This window comes from Manis pentadactyla, chromosome 2 (genome assembly GCF_030020395.1).
Source record: "Manis pentadactyla isolate mManPen7 chromosome 2, mManPen7.hap1, whole genome shotgun sequence".
In the NCBI taxonomy this organism is placed as follows: Eukaryota; Metazoa; Chordata; class Mammalia; order Pholidota; family Manidae; genus Manis; species Manis pentadactyla.
The window spans coordinates 215,693,025-215,711,292 of record NC_080020.1 but is presented as its reverse complement, the minus strand read 5'-3'; the positions used below and the strand labels follow the sequence as shown (position 1 = coordinate 215,711,292).

The window sequence follows — 18,268 nt, the reverse complement described above, 5'->3', positions numbered from 1 at the left end:
ATGTGGTGGATGATGTTGATGGATTTTCGAATGTTGTACCATCCTTGCATTCCTGAGATGAATCCCACTTGATCATGTTGTATGGTCCCATTGATGTACTTTTGAATTCGGTTTGCTAATATTTTGTTGAGTATTTTTGCATCTATGTTCATCTGGGATATTGGTCTGTAATTTTCTTTTTTGGTGGGGTCTCTTCCTGGTTTTGGTATTAGAGTGATGCTGGCTTCATAGAATGAGTTTGGAAGTATTGCCTCCTCTTCTAGTTTTTGGAAAACTTTAAGGAGAATGGGTATTATGTCTACTCTATATGCGTGATAAAATTCAGAGGTGTATCGATCTGGCCTGGGAGTTTTGTTCTTCAGTAGTTTTTTGATTACTGATTCAGTTTCGTTGCTGGTAACTGGTGTGTTTAGAGTTTCTGTTTCTTCCTTGGTCAGTGTTGGAAGGTTGTATTTTTCTAGGAAGTTGTCCATTTCTTCTAGGTTTTCAAGCTTGTTAGCATATATGTTTTCATAGTATTCTCTAGTAATTCTTTGTATGTCTGTGTAGTCTGTCGTGATTTTTCCTTTCTCATTTCTGTTTCTGTTGATATGTGTAGATTCTCTTTTTCTCTCAATAATCTAGCTAGCTGTTTATCTATTTTGTTTATTTTCTCAAAGAACCAGCTCTTGGTTTCATTGATTTTTCTATTGTTTGATTCCTTCCAATTTTACTTCTTCTCTGATCTTTATTATGTTCCTCCTTCTGCTGACTTTGGGCATTTGTTCTTTTCCCAGTTTCAATAACTGTGACCTTAGCCTATTCATTTGGGATAGTTCTTCCTTCTTTAAATAGGCCTGGATTGCTATGTACTTTCCTCCTAGAGCTGCCTTCAGTGCGTCCCACAGAAGTTGGGGCTTAGTGTTGTTGTCATTTGTCTCCATATATTGCTTGATCTCTATTTTAATTGGTCATTGATCCATTGGTTGATTATTTAGGAGCATGTTGTTTCGCCTCCATATGGTTGTGAGCCTTTTTGTGTGTACAATTTATTTCTAGTTTTCTACCTTTGTGTGGTGTGAGAAGTTGGTTGGAAGAATTTCAATCCTTTTGAATTTACTGAGGCCCTTTTCGTGGCCTAGTATGCGGTCTATTCTGGAGAATGTTCCATGTGCTCTTGAGATGAATGTGTATCCTGATGCTTTTGGGTGTAGAGTTCTATAGATGTCTGTTAGGTCCACCTGTTCTAGTGTGTTGTTCAGTGCCTCTGTGTCCTTATTTTCTGTCTGCTGGATCTGTCCCTTGGAGTGAGTGGTGTGTTGAAGTCTCCTAGAACGAATGCATTGCATTCTATTTCCTCCTTTAATTCTGTAAGTATTTCTTTCACATATGTCACTGCTCCTGTATTGGGTGCACGTATATTTATAATGGTTATGTCCTCTTATTGGACTGACTCCTTTCTCATTATGTAATGTCCTTCTTTATCTCGTTACTTTCTTTGTTTTGAAGTCTATTTTGCCTGATATAAGTAATGGAACACCTGCTTTTCTCACCCTACTGTTTGCATGAAATATCTTTTTCCATCCCTTGACTTTTACTCTGTGTGTCTTTGGGTTTGAGGTGAGTCACTTGTAAGCAGCATATAGATGGGTCTTGCTCTTTTATCCATTCTATTACTCTGTGTCTTTTGATTGGTGCATTCAGTCCAGTCACATTTAGGGTGATTATTGAAAGATATGTACTTATTGCCATTGCAGGCTTTAGATCTGTAGTTACCAAAGGTTCAAGGGTAGCTTCTTTACTAATTGTCTAACTTAACTCACTTATTAAGCTATTATAAACACAGTCTGATTATTCTCTATTTTTCTCCCTTCTTAATCCTCCTCCTACATTCTTTATATGTTAGGTGTTTTATTCTGTACTCTTGTGTTTCCTTTGACTGCTTTTGTGAATAGTTTATTTTATGTCTTTAGTTAGTATTTGGTTGGTCTGCTTTCTTTGCTGTGATTTTATTTTCTCTGGTGACATCAGTTTCGCCTTAGGAGTGCTTCCATCTAGAGCAGGCCCTTTAAAATATCCTCTAGAGGTGGTTTGTGGGAGGCAAATTCCCTCAACTTTTGCTTGTCTGGGAATTGTTTAATCCCTCCTTCATATTTAAATGATAATCGTGCTGGATACAGTATTCTTGGTTCAAGGCCCTTCTGTTTCATTGCATTAAATATATCATGCCATTCTCTTCTGGCCTGTAAGGTTTCCTCCGAGAAGTCTGATGATAGCCTGATGGGTTTTCCTTTGTATGTGACCTTTTTTCTCTCTCTGGCTGCCTTTAATATTCTGTCCTTGTCTTTGATCTTTGCCATTTTAATTATTATATGTCTTGGTGTTATCGTTCTTGGGTCCCTTGTGTTGGGAGATCTGTGGGCTTCCATGGTTTGAGAGACTATTTCCTCCCCCAGTGTGGGGAAGTTTTCAGCAATTATTTCCCCAAAGACACTTTCTATCCCTTTTTCTCTCTCTTCTCCTTCTGGTACCCCTATAATGCGAATATTGTTGCGTCTGAAGTGATCACACAGTTCTCTTAATTTTCTTTCATTCCTGGAGATCCTTTTATCTCTCTGTGCCTCAGCTTCTCTGTCTTCCTGTTGTCTTATTTCTGTTCCATTAATGGTCTCTTTCACCTCATTCAGACTGCTTTTAAGTCCTGCCAGAGATTGTTTTATTTCTATAAATTCCCTTATAATTTCATCTCCCATCTCTTGCATGCTTCTCTGCAGGTCCATGAGCATGGTTACGACTGTTATTCTGAATTCTGAAAAGGCATAAGTTTTAAATTAGTATCACAGGCAAGAAAGAACTAGTAGTGAAATAGTCAGAGAAAGACAAATACTGCCTGATTACATGTGGAATGCAAAAAATAAACAAAACCAAACAGAACCCAGACTCACAGAGAAGAGGTTGGTGATTGCCAGAGGGGAGCAGAGAGGGAGGCATGAAATGTGTGATGCAGATTAAAGTACAAACTTCCAATTATAAAATAAGCAAGTCACAGGGAAGTAATGTACAGCATGGGGAATATGGTCAATAATACTGTATTAACTTTGTATCGTGAGAGATGATGACAAGACTTACTGTAGTGAGCATTCTCCAGTGTATTCAAATGTCAAACCACCATGCTATACACCTCAAACTAATATAACATACACTATGTCAATTAGATCTCAAAAAAAAACAAAAAACAAAACTAATATCCAGTGGTTCCTTCATGTAGCTCCTCTAATTACACCAGCTTTCCCCAGTATTATTTTAATCCTTAATTACTTGTATTAAAACATTTTTATTTCTAATTTTCATTGCCGTATACTGCATTGGGGTTACCATATGGGCTAAATGGTCTTGGAATCCACAAACGTAATTTAGGAATGAGGAATGCCTGCCTAATTAAAGAGTGATAGTATTAAAAAAAAAAAAAGTTAAACTGCCTACCGATATCAGTGGCTGAACCTTTTCCACCACCTTGTGAACACCTGCTCTCTGTGCTTCTGTCTCATTCTGTAAATCTCCTACCTTTCTTTATCTGGACCATATTGTCAGGGATGTCAAACAAGCCTACGACTTTGCCTTAGCATGCAATCATAATCAAGGGCAACGGACAAGAAATCAAACCACTTTGGTTATTTTATATAATGGTGGTATTTCAAATACAATTTAAAACATCAACTCAATTAAAAAGACTTTCTGTGTGATTTTTAAACAAACCCTAGAACCACATCCAGTTCCAAGTTAAGGATGGTCTGTGCTTGACCAAGAAGCAAGAACCCTTCTGGACCGGGGAATTATTCCATACAACCAAAGCAGGACCCAAGAGAATATCTAACATACCCAGCGGGACTGCGACTCTCATGGCAGTATTGAAAAGTGGCAGGACTGTGCTGGGCATGGGAATCAGTTGGGGAGGCTCAAATACACCCACAAATCCCTGAGTGACAGACAACCTGGGACAGCAGAATCAGAATGAAAGTGGCTGGGCCTCAGAATCTGTACTTTTTAAAAACGTAACTGAAGTGGACAGCAATCAAATGGGCATGTGAGAACATTAATCTGGAGAACCCACTGATGGTGGAGTGGAGAAGTAGAGGTCCATCGGTAGCAGCTAATGCTCACTCTTCCTCCATCTTTCTCTCTGTCAAGCAGTTCTTAAAGGGGAAAAGCAAGCACAGAAAACAGCAGATTTATACTGGTTTGAAAGGCAAAGCAACCTATTATTAAAAAAAGAAAACCATGTAGATGGCAGCAGAAACAAAGTGGGTGATCTCGAGTCCTGACTGCATTTTTCATTAAGCAATTCAGGTCAAGCTGTCTTAGCGCAAAGACAAAGGACCTGAGAGTCAAAAGACTTGGGCTGAAACATCAAAATTATCATTTACTACTTGTATGAAAATGTACGAGTCTCTTAGTGCATTTTTTTTTTTGAGCTGGCATCTCTCATATTTATTGATCAAATGGTTGATAACAATAATAAAATTCTGTATAGGGGACTCAATGCACAATCATTAATCAACCCCAAGCCTAACTCTCAACAGTCTCCAATCTTCTGAAGCATAACAAACAAGTTCTTACATGGTGTATAAATTCTTACACGGTGAACAGTGCAAGGGCAGTCATACCACAGAAAGTTTTGGTTTTGATCACGCATCATGAACTATAAACAATCAAGTCAGATATGATTACTCATTTGATTTTTATACTTGATTTCTATGTGAATCCCACATTTCTCTCTCATTTTTTTTAAAATAAAATGCTGAGGTGGTAGGTAGATGCAAGATAAAGATAGAAAGCATAATTTAGTGCTGTAAGAGGGCAAGTGTAGATGATCAAGTCTGTGCCTATAGACTAAGTATTAATCCAAGCTAGACAAGGGCAACAAAACATCCATGGATGCAGAAGATTTCTCTCAAAACAGGGGGTGTGAGGTTCTAAGCCTCACCTCTGTTGATCCCCAATTTCTCACCTGATGGCCCCCCTGCGACTGTGCCTGTCTTAGGTTGTTCCTCCCTTGAGGAATCTTACCCGTCTCTGGCTAACCAGCTGTCTTCCGGGGCCATACAGGGAAATGTAAAGTTGGTAAGTGAGAGATAAGCAATATTCTTTGAAAAGGTTCGCTTTTTCCTTCTTTGCATATTTATACCCTGTGGCTTCTATGCCCAGCATTTGTCTTGAGGTATCTTTACCACTTGTAAGAATTATGATACTTGGTAATTTTCTATATGAGGCATGAATTCTACTAAAGGGCTGTAATTAGGAAGGAAGAAGAAAAGCTATAGGAGTAGCAGACGGAAGAAAACATGGGGAAATTGATTATTTCTTTGACATAACTTCTTGTAGAGTAACATAAGCATGTATAGGTTTTAACAAACCACTAATTAAATTCCGTACACACATTAACAGAATAGGAATACAGATACATAACAAAAGTAGACTTACAATAACCGGCCATATCCAGTGAAACCAAGAAAACCAGTTAGGTACCCTAGGCATTTGTGAAAACTTATCAATAACATGATGGTCTTGGTGCATTTTAGTGTTCTCATAAGGACTGAAAGAAAAGTGATGTCATGATTGTAAAACTAGCTGTAAGTCAAGGTGCTACACCAAAGGAAATTAAGATAAAAGCCAGCTATCTCCTCAATCCCCAGTGCCTCTACTTCACCAATGATCTATTTCCCTTCTTCCCTTTTCCATCATTGGAAATCTGTATCATCTACACTTATCACTCTTCCTTCTTTATATTTGTGTCATGACTCCAACCTTTCCTCAAAGCTTCATCTTGAGATCTACAATGGCCTTTCCCTTCCCTGCCCAAATTTTGATTTTTTTTTACTCACTGTTTTGTTCTCTAATCGCTGGATCTGTACCAGGTGTTTCCTGCAACTGTAATCTCTTCCAACATCAACTCACAGTCATTCCTCCAAGAACAAAAATTTGTTGTGACCTACAGTATGTCATGTAAAGTTCTAGGTTTGAACTTGGAATGAACAAAGACCAAAATCCCTGTCTTTATGCAGTTTATATTCTATGGTGACAGGGGGGTAGAACACCTGGGAAGAATTAGTTCCTATTCTGCAGAAATAAGTAAAGACGTAAAAATAGGCCTGGCATAAAAAGCAGTTTACCTGTAATGTAGAAATGCCAGTGGAGGGGAGCCAGGGAATAGGCAATTCTTGCTAGCAGGGTAAAGCGGATTAGAGTAGGAATAGACTGATTGGGAATACAGTGTGGGAGGGATGGAGCAGGAACACAAAAACCAAGAAAGAAAATATGTAAATTAGTCTTTTAGAAGATAGGGTATTAAGCAAAAGAGAAAATGGAACAGGTGAGGGAGCTTAGGAAGGGGTTGGAATTTTAAAGACCAAATACTTGAGACAACAGGTGGGTGCTCATTAGCTTACAGTTAAAATCATTTTAAAGTTTACCCCACTAAATGACCTTTGCTGCACCCACATCTACACAAAACTTCTTCTAAATCAATAGAGACATAAAAACGAAGAGAAAAATAGTAAATGTGCAAACATATCTGCAAAAGAATCCTAAATAGTCAACAAAACCAAGTTGGAGTACAAGGAAGCTCTGCTGTTGGCATCTAGCCTTAGGATGCTTTACGTAATCAGGAGAGCTTACTTTAGAGCACAGGGTGAACTTTAGCCTACATCTACTGTGCCAGCAATAGGGAGAGAAACCTTTGCCCTAGTTCTTAATCATTTTCATAACATAACTCAGTAAGATACCTACATAACCTAAGAGCACAGCAGTGGGGAGGGGTGGATTATGCTGATACAAATTTTAAATATGAACATGTAACTTCCTACTTTGGTTGTAACAATCAGCAACTTTTCCCAGTATTCAATTCTGGGAGAAGGGACAGGATTAAGGGATTTGAGAGTCAATTTAAATGTACAGCCAGCATGGGGAATAGTCAGTGGTTCTGTAACACCTTTCTATGTTGACAGACAGTAACTGCATTAGGAGTGGTGATGCTTTAGTAATATGGGTAACTGCTGAACCACTGTGTTGTATATTTGAAAACAATGTAGGATTGTGTAGTAACTATAATTCAATTTAAAAATTTTTTCATGTACATGATCTACTAAGGCATGAATATCTAATTCATTTCCTGGGAAATTATTTTACTACTTACATAATTAGGAATTTAGATGTAGGGTAGGAATGGAGAACAAGATATTTTCGTTGAGATATGTGATTTTCATGTGACAGTCATATTCAGAACTGTAGCCCACTCAGAGACAGGATGGGTTACAACTTCAAGAATTAGAAACTAGTTTCAAGAGAATTTAATCATCCACTGATAAATGTCATAATCTCATTAAATGCTTGGCAATGCCTTGGCACAGATTTTCAGGGTGAAGGACTATTCAGTTGAGTCTAAATGGCAATTCAGGTGTACAGGTATTTTACATTCACTTTCCAGACTTTCTTTCAAAATTTACAAATTGCTATTAAAAGGGGCCATAACTATACTAAGGCATATTTTCTTACTGGTGAAAACACAATGCAAAACATAGATATATATTTTTATGTGTGTATATATATTTCTATAGAATAAAATATAGAAAAACTAAGCTTCTCACTTTTTATTATACATGTAAAATGCAAAAATTACTTCCACAATACTCAGAGTCATGCTTCTTTAGGGCAGGAAAGACTTAACAATGGCTGACTGACTTCATGAAAAAACTGCTGCACACCTAAAATAACTCCTTTAAACCTCACAAGAAGGTATTATTCCCCATCTCACAAAGGAGAAAACATACATAGAAATTAATTGCCCAAGGTCAACAAAGAGTAAAAGGCACAGCCGGACTGAAACCTAGAAGGCACAGTCCAACTTTAGTGCTTTTAATTACTCTGTCATGCTATTTTTAATGTCAAAGAAAACCCAAAGTCTTAATGACTTACTTTACTGGTGAGGAAAATAAAGCCCTGTTAGAATTAGAATAAAATATTTGTTCAAAGTCACATAGCTAGTTAGTGACTAGAAACCACAGGACCTGATTACCACCAGCTCAGTGTCACACCAAGTGCTAACACATAGAAGTACCTTAAAACAAATGAAGGGGCAAGTGTAAAAATACACATTTGACCTTTTTTAAAGCATTAAACCATAAGTGTGGAAAACAGGAAAACAAAACAAAACCATACGGTTAACGTGACCAAATGCTAACTAACAGTAGTTATGTGAGTAGTAAGAGAATGGGTGGTTCTTTTTTCTTAATCCGTTGCCCCAATGTGTAAAACATTTCAATATTTTTGTAATGTTATAATTGGTACACACACACAGCATTCTTGTGGAGAATAAAAATACCGGTGAAATAAGAAAACAGATAAACATTCATTCATCCAAAATTATTCCTTACAGGAAAGGGAGACTGCAGCTACTTGTTTTAAAAACCGCATGCCATCCCAGCGGTTCAGGAGAAAGGCATATTACAAATTAAATTTCTGATTAAGTAACTCGCTTTAAGTACAACGTGCAATAAAAAGTTAGTCCCATTTCACTTTGCAGTTTTGAGACAGGCGGAAAATGCTTGATTTTGCACAAGCACCCACTTTAACCCTTTACTGCCAGCTTGAAAGCTATCTAATGCAAGCTAAATGCGCATCGTCAGAAATAATATTAGAAGCAGGTCTTAACATTATGCAAAATTTTATCTTTAACATGCAGGTTTTGCGTCTAAAAATTTTTTTTTATCAAGTGGCAGAACCTCCCCTTGAAATTTAATATACTATGCGTTCACAATGGGATTATTGGAACTGCAAAAGTTGAGCTCCCTACTGAATTCTGTTAACGTGCACAAAAATGGTTTCGAGGGAAAAGAGCTGAGAGCGCCGTAATTCGCAAGGTTCGTTAATGCCATCTAAGGTTTTAAGCTAGCTTTTGTTGCAGGCAAGGTGCTGTGGAGGGATGTATGTGACAGACTGGACTTGTCTCAGTCCTGTCACTCCTGATCTAGTAGTGATAAGTCCAAGGCCATCATCAAAGAAAATAAAAGGGCGTGAGCACAGAAATGTGACAGGAAGACCTGCGCCAAGTGCCAGATCAAGTGGACAGGACCCAGACACGTTAGGGATCACAGAGCCTGAATTCGCTGCAGGACTCGGGGTCGTGAAAGAGGAAGTGTCCGTCCCAGCGCAAGGACACAGAAGCCCGGGTCCCCGGACAGCATCACACCCGCCACCCCCATCCCAGGCCGCGTCCCGGGGCAGGGACGAGAGGCGACAGCGAAGGGGCTCCGGGGCCGCCCCACTTTCCGTAAGAAATCCACCGGGCTGCGCGGCGCCCTTCGCAGGGCCTCACCTGAAGAGCTCAGCGCCCTGGACTCACTGAAGCGGCTGAGGCCGCCAACTGCCCGGAATGCCACCATCTTGAGATGAAAAGGACGAACGAAGAAAGGGCTTCGAGTGGGGGCAGCGGGCAAAGGACTTTTCCTCCAGCAGCCTGGCCTCAGCCAGGCGCCCGACGTACAGCCTGACTAAAACCTCGATTCAAGTTGCCACCGGCCCCCTAACTCGGCCCTACTCTGCGGCTACTACTGTGAAAAGGACTCCTTCTCCGGTGGAACCGAGGAGGCTCACCGAGGTGGGGAGAAATAGTATCGAGTTCTCCAGTCAGGCGGGCGGCGGGTAGCCCGACAGACCTGCGAAGCCCGCGGACTTAGGAAGGACCTAAGCCTAGGCAGGACCCGCCTCCTAGTCGGGACGTTTCCCGTCATTTGCGTCTGAACCTAGCGTGGCAGCCGGTCTCTGCGCAGTCTCCTTGAGGTGAGACTGTGCTTGCGCTCGGCTTTCCGCCTGGCCTTTCCCCAGCGAAAGCCACGCTTCCGTTCCCAGCTTTTTCGCAGTGCCGGCGGCCGTCCCCCCCTCCTCTGGGACTGGAGTTGGAGAGAACACAACCGAAGAAAGCTCTTCCGGTGAGGTCCTCCATTACCAACGCATTCGGCGCTGTGACTTGGACTAGCTTTCTGTTTAGTTCTCACAGCCGTAGCACCTGTGTTTTTAGTTTACCGTCGCAGAGTAACCAACTGTTTCCTTGTCTGTGTAGGCAGTGTTTGTTTTTCACTTGCTTTTCCTGTAGCCGGGTTAGCAGTAGAGATTTAGATCCGGCGTGGGTTTACGCCATTCCTGCTACTGGGAGTGGGACTCGATCATGTGATCTTTTGGGACTTGAGTTTAGGGGAGTTGAGATACTCCAATTTACTGCTTGGTGAACCAATGCTCCAGAGGATCTAAGAACCGAAAGGTAACTGGCGATTGTCTGGTTACATGTCCCCTTGACTTCCTCGGTGAAGCGCTTGAATCAGAGTGAGTTTACCCATGATCACAGGTGGTGGAAACAGGACTTAAACCTACACCTACTAACTTCTAGTCTAGAGCTCCGCACCGCATGGTAGCTGTTTTTGTGGTGGGAGGATAGTCTCGAGTCCTCGAGTAAAGGCATTTGATTCCAAAAGGAAGTAGTGTTGAGAGCCCTCTAGGCACTTTCACGCAATCCCTTTTAATCCTCCTGATCTCAAATTGTTACTCGCATTTTCTAGCTGAACTTTGGGAAGCTCAGAGAGCTCATGTTATTTTTCTGGTAGGTGGCAGAGCCACGAATATGTCTGACTGCTCACCACATTGACTGTTCCGCGAGAGGGGGATCAAGAGTGGCCAGAGGGAACTGGTAGGAAGTCGAGGCTGAAATGAGGAGTACCGAAAGAAAGAAGAGAGGTTTCTGTTTAAAGCTCCAGTGAAATAGGGAGTCCTCCACTGCTGTAAGCACTTTACAGAAACTGGATGACTAGTGATGATTTCACTTCCCAAAAAGGATTCTTTATGACTTTCATAGGCACTCCAACTCAAAATATTTTTACAATTCAAAGCTTGTCTCCTGTCCACCTAACGCTCTCTTCTGCTCGTAATTCCGTATAACTCATTATTTAGATCAGGGGTGGCAAACTTCTCTTAAGGGCCAGATAAATAGATCAGGATTTGCAAACCCACACTGATCTCTGCCTTATATAAAGTCTTTGTTTTGTTTTACTCAGCACCTGATTGAAATGTAAAAAGTATTGTTAGCTCAAGGCCCAGGGGTTGTCCTTTGCCAACCCTTAATTTTGATGACTCTTTTGGCTCATAACTTTTTTTACCCTGTACTCTTATCATAATCATCAGCTCCGGCAGGACAGAAATGTTACGTTTCTTACTGTGGCTTCCACAGAGGGGAACTAAGTACAGTTATACCACCACCCGCTGTTATGAATAGTAAGTACATGTATAACCCTTACAATGTATCAGGAACTGTTCTGAGTGCATTAAGGATATTAATGTAGTTATTCCTCACAAAAATCCTATGAGGTAGGTACTGGAATTTTCTACATCTTACAGATGAATTGAATTACCCGGTTACTTAATCTTTCTCTGTCTTAGTAGTAACTTAAGCTTAAACTCATACAACCAGGGTGGAGCCAGGGTTTGGTTTTGGACAGCCTTGTTTTAGAGTCTGTACTCTTAACCATTACATTGTGTCTTAAAATTGTAAAGATGAGCTGTTAAAGACACTCCAGGTTGCTTTCATTATTTGGCTAGCCCCTTTTTTCGTAGGTGTCTGCAACTTCATCCAACTTTCCGTAGTTCCGCACCCTACTCAAGCTCGTGCTACTTTGAGTTTCCATGCCCACGCCCTCCCCCAAATTCTTGAGTCAAAATGTCTATTTCTTAAAGCTTAGAGCAAATGACAGTAAAGGTCAACCTTCCAATGGAGTAATTTGCTAGTCCCTCTTGGTTTTGAAATATCTACTTAAAAAATTTTAAAGGAATATATATTATATGTAATTTTTTCCAGAAACTACAGGAGAGTCTAAATAAGATAAATACACCTATAATTCCATCATCCAGAGATACCTATCATTAACATTAAGCTTCATATTTTTCCAGATTTTTTTATGCATGTGATATTTTTATATATATAAAATGTTAATATATGTAGATATTAAATAAAACTACAATTATATTGTACATAAAAAACAAAATGCACATAAAAAATTCAGGAAAACAGAAAAAAATTATCCTTTGCAGCTAAGACTCTTAAGTTTATGGTCTTTACTTTCTCTTTCATAAAATGAGTCTCACTATACATATTCTGCATCATAATATATATTTTTCACTTAGTATATATTATGGGCATCCTCCATGTCAGTATATACATGTATGTCGTTATGTTTCATTTTTCTTACCAAACTGCTACACGGTATTCCATGGTTTGTTGTATTATAATTTATTTAACCATTTCCTACTGATGTGCATTTATATTAGTTTGTTTTCCAGCAATGTAAACAATGCTACCATGAACACCTTGAGTATTTCTATAGGCCAGAGATCTGTGTATGTTACACATACCCCTCGAGTATTTATAGGTTAAAGACCGGTAAGAGGAATTAATTACTGGTCTCAGAAATTCACAGTTCAGATTTTGATAGGTAACTGAAAATTGTCTTTCAAAAAGATCTTGGCAGTTTACGCTTCTGGCAACTGCCATGCAGATACCTGAATAGATGCCTTCTTACTAGAGTTGTATATTAACCAAATTTTTTTTTTTGGCCAATCTGATAATCCCAAAATGGTATCTTGTTTTACTTAAATTTTTTTTATTGTTAGTGAGGTTGCACATTTAAAATTTGTTTTACATTTTAATTTCTAATGTGAATTTCTCAATTTATATTTTCCTTTTGGTCATGTATTAGGGAGCCTTTCAGTTTCATGTAACAGAAAATTCAACGCAAATTGGCTTATTGCACGGGATTTAATGACTCACAGAACTGAAAAACACAACAGGATGGTGGGTTTCAGATATGATTCAATCAGGGCTCTAGTTTCTTTTTTCTGAAATTCTCTTCTCTGTCCTCTTTTGGAATTACCTCTTTCCTTAGATTAGCTTTTTTTCATGTTTGCAAAGTGCTGTGGTTGTGCAAAACCTTAGAAGGAGAGATTTGTGTTCCAGAATTCCAGGCAGAAGATTTCAATGTCAGGCCGACTAGACCACCCCGAAATCAATACCAGTGGTCTGGCAATACCATCCATGCCCGATAGGTTGCCTGAACCAGTGTCCTTGGCAAAGAGAATGAGATTTTTCTGATTGGTTTAAACTCTGAAGTTGGACTAGATTCAATCCTACGTAAATCACACATGGACTAGATTCAATCCTATGTAAATCACACATGGCAGCTACATAATGGGTTGAAGTGGGTATTGGGGTAAAAATCAGATTCCATTAAAGACTGTTCCTCCTTTTCCTGCAATGTACAGAGCTCTTCGTGGATTATGGGTATTAATCCTGTGTCTGTTTGACATGTTACAAATATTTTCTCTGAATATATTGTTTACTTTTTAACTTAATTTTAGTATCTTTTGCTGTGTAGATATTTTAAATGTTTGTTTAACCAGATACATTAGTTATTCTTTTCCATTATGGCCTCTAGGTTTTGTGTCATATGTAGGGAGCCTTTTTCCCACCCAAGATTATAAAGAATTTCAGATGTCTTCTAGTATTTTTGTGTTAAAAAATACGTATTTAGATAAATCCATCTGGAATTTACTTGTACTTACTGTATGGGTTATGTACCTACATTTTTTCCCAAATGGTTAGCAATTTGCCCAGCAAATCTATTGCATAATTCATCATTCTCCCACTTACTTGAAGTGCTGTCTTTATTATATACTTAATTCTCATACACATGAGTCTGTTTCTGAACTTGCTACATCCTCTTCTGTTGATTAATTTCTTCCTGTGCCAGAATTGCACATCTAATTACTAGTGTTTTATAGCAAGTTTGATAACTATTAGAGCAAGGTCCCCCTTTTTCTTTATCAACATTTTCTCGGCTATTTTCATGAACTCTATTTCAGGATGAACTTTATTTTCTTAAGGGAATTTGTATCACAGACTCATGTGGCATCCTGTGCAGCTTCTAGAGACAGTGGTGCCCGTCTCATGGCCACTTTTTGTCTCCCTGGCTAAAGGCCTTTGAGTATACCTAGGCTGGTGAACCCAGAGCTTGGATTCGTTCATCTCTTTCCAATCCACATATTTGGAGAACAATGATTTTGTTTTCCTTTTTATCCATAAGGTCTTTTTAGTCTATAAAGAGCCAAGAGAAGTTAAACAAGGCTTTTCTGTTATCTATTGTATTTGTGTAACAAATGATCCAGAAATGTGACATTTTAAAGCAATAAAAAATGTACTATCTCCTAAAGTTTGTGGGAACCACTTTGCTGGGTTGTTCTGACAAGTTTTGCGCAGGATTGCAGTGAGATGGTTGGCCACGGTTGCCGTCACCTGGAAGTTTGCCTGGGTGCCTTCCTATGCTAGCGGTTTCTCTTCCAGGCTCACTGAAGTGGCTGCTGGCGGGAGACAGCAGTTCCTAATGACATGGGCCTCTTCATAAGGCTGCTCCAGACTTGTCTGCTGCCTTCTCCCAGAGTGAGGGACCTGAGAGAGACCAAGACGGAAACTGCAGTATTTCCTGTAGTCTAAGTGACATACAATCGCTGCTGACACATTTTCTTTGTTTCCACAAACCAACTGTGGTACATTGTGGGAGGCGACTGTGCAAGGGTATGAATACCAAACTAGAGATTATTGGGACCATCTTGGAGGCTGGCTACCACAGCCTTCAATGGCAAATCTCACCAGTTTATTGTTACCATTTTTTTTTTAAGTTAAAATGTGTTCCAAAATCGAGAAATTGTAAAAGATGTGCACTTTAAGATCATCCCTAGCCCCCTCCCCTTAACTGTTTCCTTCCTTCCAGCCAGCCTTTAACATCTTATCTCTACTTGCAGGAATATTTTATGCAGGTACAAGGAAATGTATATATTACTTTTTCACTTATTAACATGAATGATAGCAGCTTACACACTATTTTGCATGTTGCTTTCTTAATACAGATCTGAAAGGGTTCCACATTGGTATATAATTTACTTATCTTTTATAGCTGTATAATATTTCACCGGGTGATTATAGCATGGGTGGTTTATGTCATACATTGGAAGCCTTTTACTTAGCCAGTTCTCTGTTGGTTGTTCTAATCTTTTCTTATTATAGATAGTGACAACAAAGGTCATGTCCCGTGTGTGTAAATTACATCTATGAAGTAAATTCATGGAAGTGGAATTGTTGGATCAAAAGTTAGGTGCAGTTCTGGTTTTGACAGTTGCTAAATTACACGCCCTAGAGGCTGCACCAGTTTACACACTCAGCTGCAGGATATGAGAGTGCCTGTTTGTGCGTACTCTCAGCACACGTCTAGCAAACCTTTGAGTCTGTGGTTTGTGAGTTCAAATATTGTATCTCTGTGTGTTTTTAATTTGCATTTCTTTTACGAATGAGTTTGAACATCTTTTCATGTATCCAAGCCATTTTTATTTCCATTTCTGTAAGCAGTCTGTTCATATCTTTTGTCCCTTTTTTTCCGTACTAATTTGTGGGAACTGATTTTTAGGAATTTAGGGCAGTGGTTAATATATTTTGAACATTTTTTAATATATGGGGTTTGAACAGTTTTTATTATTTTGGAACAGCATCAAGCTTATAAAAACAGTAGCAAGTGCACTGCACAGCTTTTTCTTACAGCTGTTGAGAGTAAGTGGATGATATACCGCACTATTCCTGAATACTTTGCTGTGTATTCCCTTCAAATACAAACATTCCATTAGGCATTCTACATAATCACAATACCATCTTCAAAATCAGGAAGTTAACACTGGTGGCTTCATTTTCCTCTTCAGCAATCTCTCAACTTCTTTGGCTCTAGAGAAGGGTGTAAACTCTGGACCTAGACTGTCTGGATTCAAATACCAGTTCTGCGTCTTACTAGGTATGGATCATTGGGTAAAGCCCTCAGTCCTTGTATGTCTCAGTGTTGTCATCCCTTATGAAGGGTGTAATAAAATAGTGAATTCATACCGAAAGCGGTTTCAACATTGTTAACATATTAGAAGAAAGATGGTTGTAATAGATTAAATTGTAAGTATTTTATAGTATCCATGGATGAGGTTATCAAGAGATCACAGACTACAAAATAAGCTACACATTCAAATAATCCAGGATGTATTTCTCATCTTCTACTTTTAGATTTCACAATGGCTTCCATCTTGACTTACACTTTTAAAAGTCTTCCCAGTACGTCAAAATGGGCCCACAGATTTTGTAAGTTTAATTTGGTTTTTCTTTTTTAAGATTAGATTTGGATTTATAAGCGTTTTACATATTGAATTGTATTGCATTTTTGTAAACACTTTATTTTTGTCTTCCAGCTCTGAGACCTCTGAGCTGTTCATCCCAGCTGCAAGCTGCCCCAGGTACAATACTATGTAAAATAAACATTTCTGGTTTAAATGTTAGATTCTAGATTCTAGGTTCATGAATTCTTAATAAAAACCAAAAATAATTTGTTAATTCACCTTTTTTATGAGCAACATGAACATCACTGTTCCCTTCAAATTAAAACAACATAGGGCCAGGCAATAATGATACTACAAGGTGTTGGGTTGGGCTGGAGGATTTTGACAGGAGGCTGCTTTCTGGAATTTGGAGCCAGATACAGTTGGGTGTTCATGAACCTTGCTAATCAGTTTATTCACCCACTGGCTGTCAGTCCGGGAGATGATTAGCTCACAAACACTCTTTAAGGTATTGTGGAGCCACAAATTAACTTTTTAACTTGGCATTACTGATAGGCTTCTCTATTAATAAATACCTTCTTCTCTGATAAAGAAGAGGATCCATTCCTGAAAAAGAGGTGAGTGGGTAAGTAGATAATAGAAGAAGGTTGTTTGGTCAATATGAAAGGAAAATGTTAGGAAATTTTTAGATTTTCTATGCTCATTTAATCCCGTGGTAAACTCAATGACTTCTCTGTTGACTACCTATGTTTACAGAACATGCTGTTGGTATGTATTTTCTCTGGCCTGCCTCACAAGTTCATTGTTCTCCTCGCCCAGTTCCTGTGTTGACCTATGACTTCTGGTTTTGATTTTATTGCGGTGTTCCTACTTGGGTCATGACTTAACAGAAAGAGCACCTTAGTAGGATTTAGAAGACCTCTACTCTGTTCCAGTTCTACCTGTTTCTGGACAGTATGGCCTTGAAGTGGTCATTTCACTTCCCTGTGCTTTAGTTTCTTTGTCTAAAACAGAATAACAGTTCTAGTCTTGTTAACTTCAAATAGTTATGGAGATAACTAGAAGCACTTTTGGCAACTCTGTAAACGCAGTATCAAGATGATACTTTTATATTGTTTTACAAAAGTATATTCTCAGAGATCTGTTGCCTAATTCCACCTTGCGAAAGTTTCATGTTGTCCTATAACAAATGTATTTCCTGTGGGCTTCTAAATGATAACTAGAATGTAGATTTGGATTAGCCGTTTGAAGAATAATTCCTTTCTGCGTCATTTCACCTTTCCCCTAATTCTAGTGTTTATCCAGGCCTTTGCTTGGCAGTCACAAAAGTAAACCTGATTCTTGCCAGCTGGGTGAAGGTCATACTGAATACCACCGAGGGAAAGCATTAATGTAGCATTTAGAGTACTCTTCTGCATACTGTTCCTTATCTGATCTTGTGTGTCTGTTTCCCCAGCTATATTGTAAACCTTTTCTTATCCCTAGTGGCTAACACCCTACAGGTGATTTGTGTTGACACTGATAATGATAGTGGTGGAAGAAGGCGATGGTGAGACCAAAGAATGTCAGCTGATTTGAAGGGAGGTAGCGGCCATGTGCTCCCTCGCTAAACAGGTTTTCGGTTGCAATAATTTTTGAACTAATTCCTCCTGAAGCTCGTATGAATATTCCTGCTTGGCAGAGCTCTTAGGATGAAGGAATTAGAATAGAGGATTTACAGGATTTATTATATTTCAGTCATCGGATGGACTGGAAATGTAAGCATCTTATGGATATTCTGATTGATTCAATGGTTATATGTGGTGTAACACATGCTACAGTGGTATGATACATGATGGATCTTTTATCTGCTTTCATTTTAATTGTATATATAAAATACAGAATGTATATCAGTCACCCATAGACTCCTAGGTTTTGGAGTTGGGAGGAGGAGCATTTGAGGTCATCTAGTCCAGCTTCCATGTTTGCAAATGAGAAAGTTTTGGCAGGCAGGAACTGGAACCCACATATTCAATTGAGATTCTTATAATGTTTGCTACTGTGTGCGCATAGCTCC

General features: G+C 39.0%; 1 protein-coding gene across 6 annotated transcripts in view; it reads left to right on the top strand.

The window, feature by feature from the left end:
- The window catches only part of HADHB (hydroxyacyl-CoA dehydrogenase trifunctional multienzyme complex subunit beta), a 92,794-nt gene that overhangs the window by 49,384 nt on the left and 25,142 nt on the right, over positions 1-18,268 (top strand). Inside the window, exons 1-3 of one of the 6 annotated variants that reach the window (XM_057497356.1) lie at positions 9,677-9,813; positions 16,163-16,237; positions 16,345-16,389. The exons of 1 other annotated variant lie outside the window; for it this stretch is intronic. In XM_057497356.1, the coding sequence (XP_057353339.1) occupies positions 16,171-16,237; positions 16,345-16,389 (112 nt within the window). In that variant the 5' untranslated portion in view covers positions 9,677-9,813; positions 16,163-16,170. 4 more of the 6 variants (XM_036903406.2, XM_036903404.2, XM_036903405.2 and 1 more) reach the window with 4 other exon arrangements.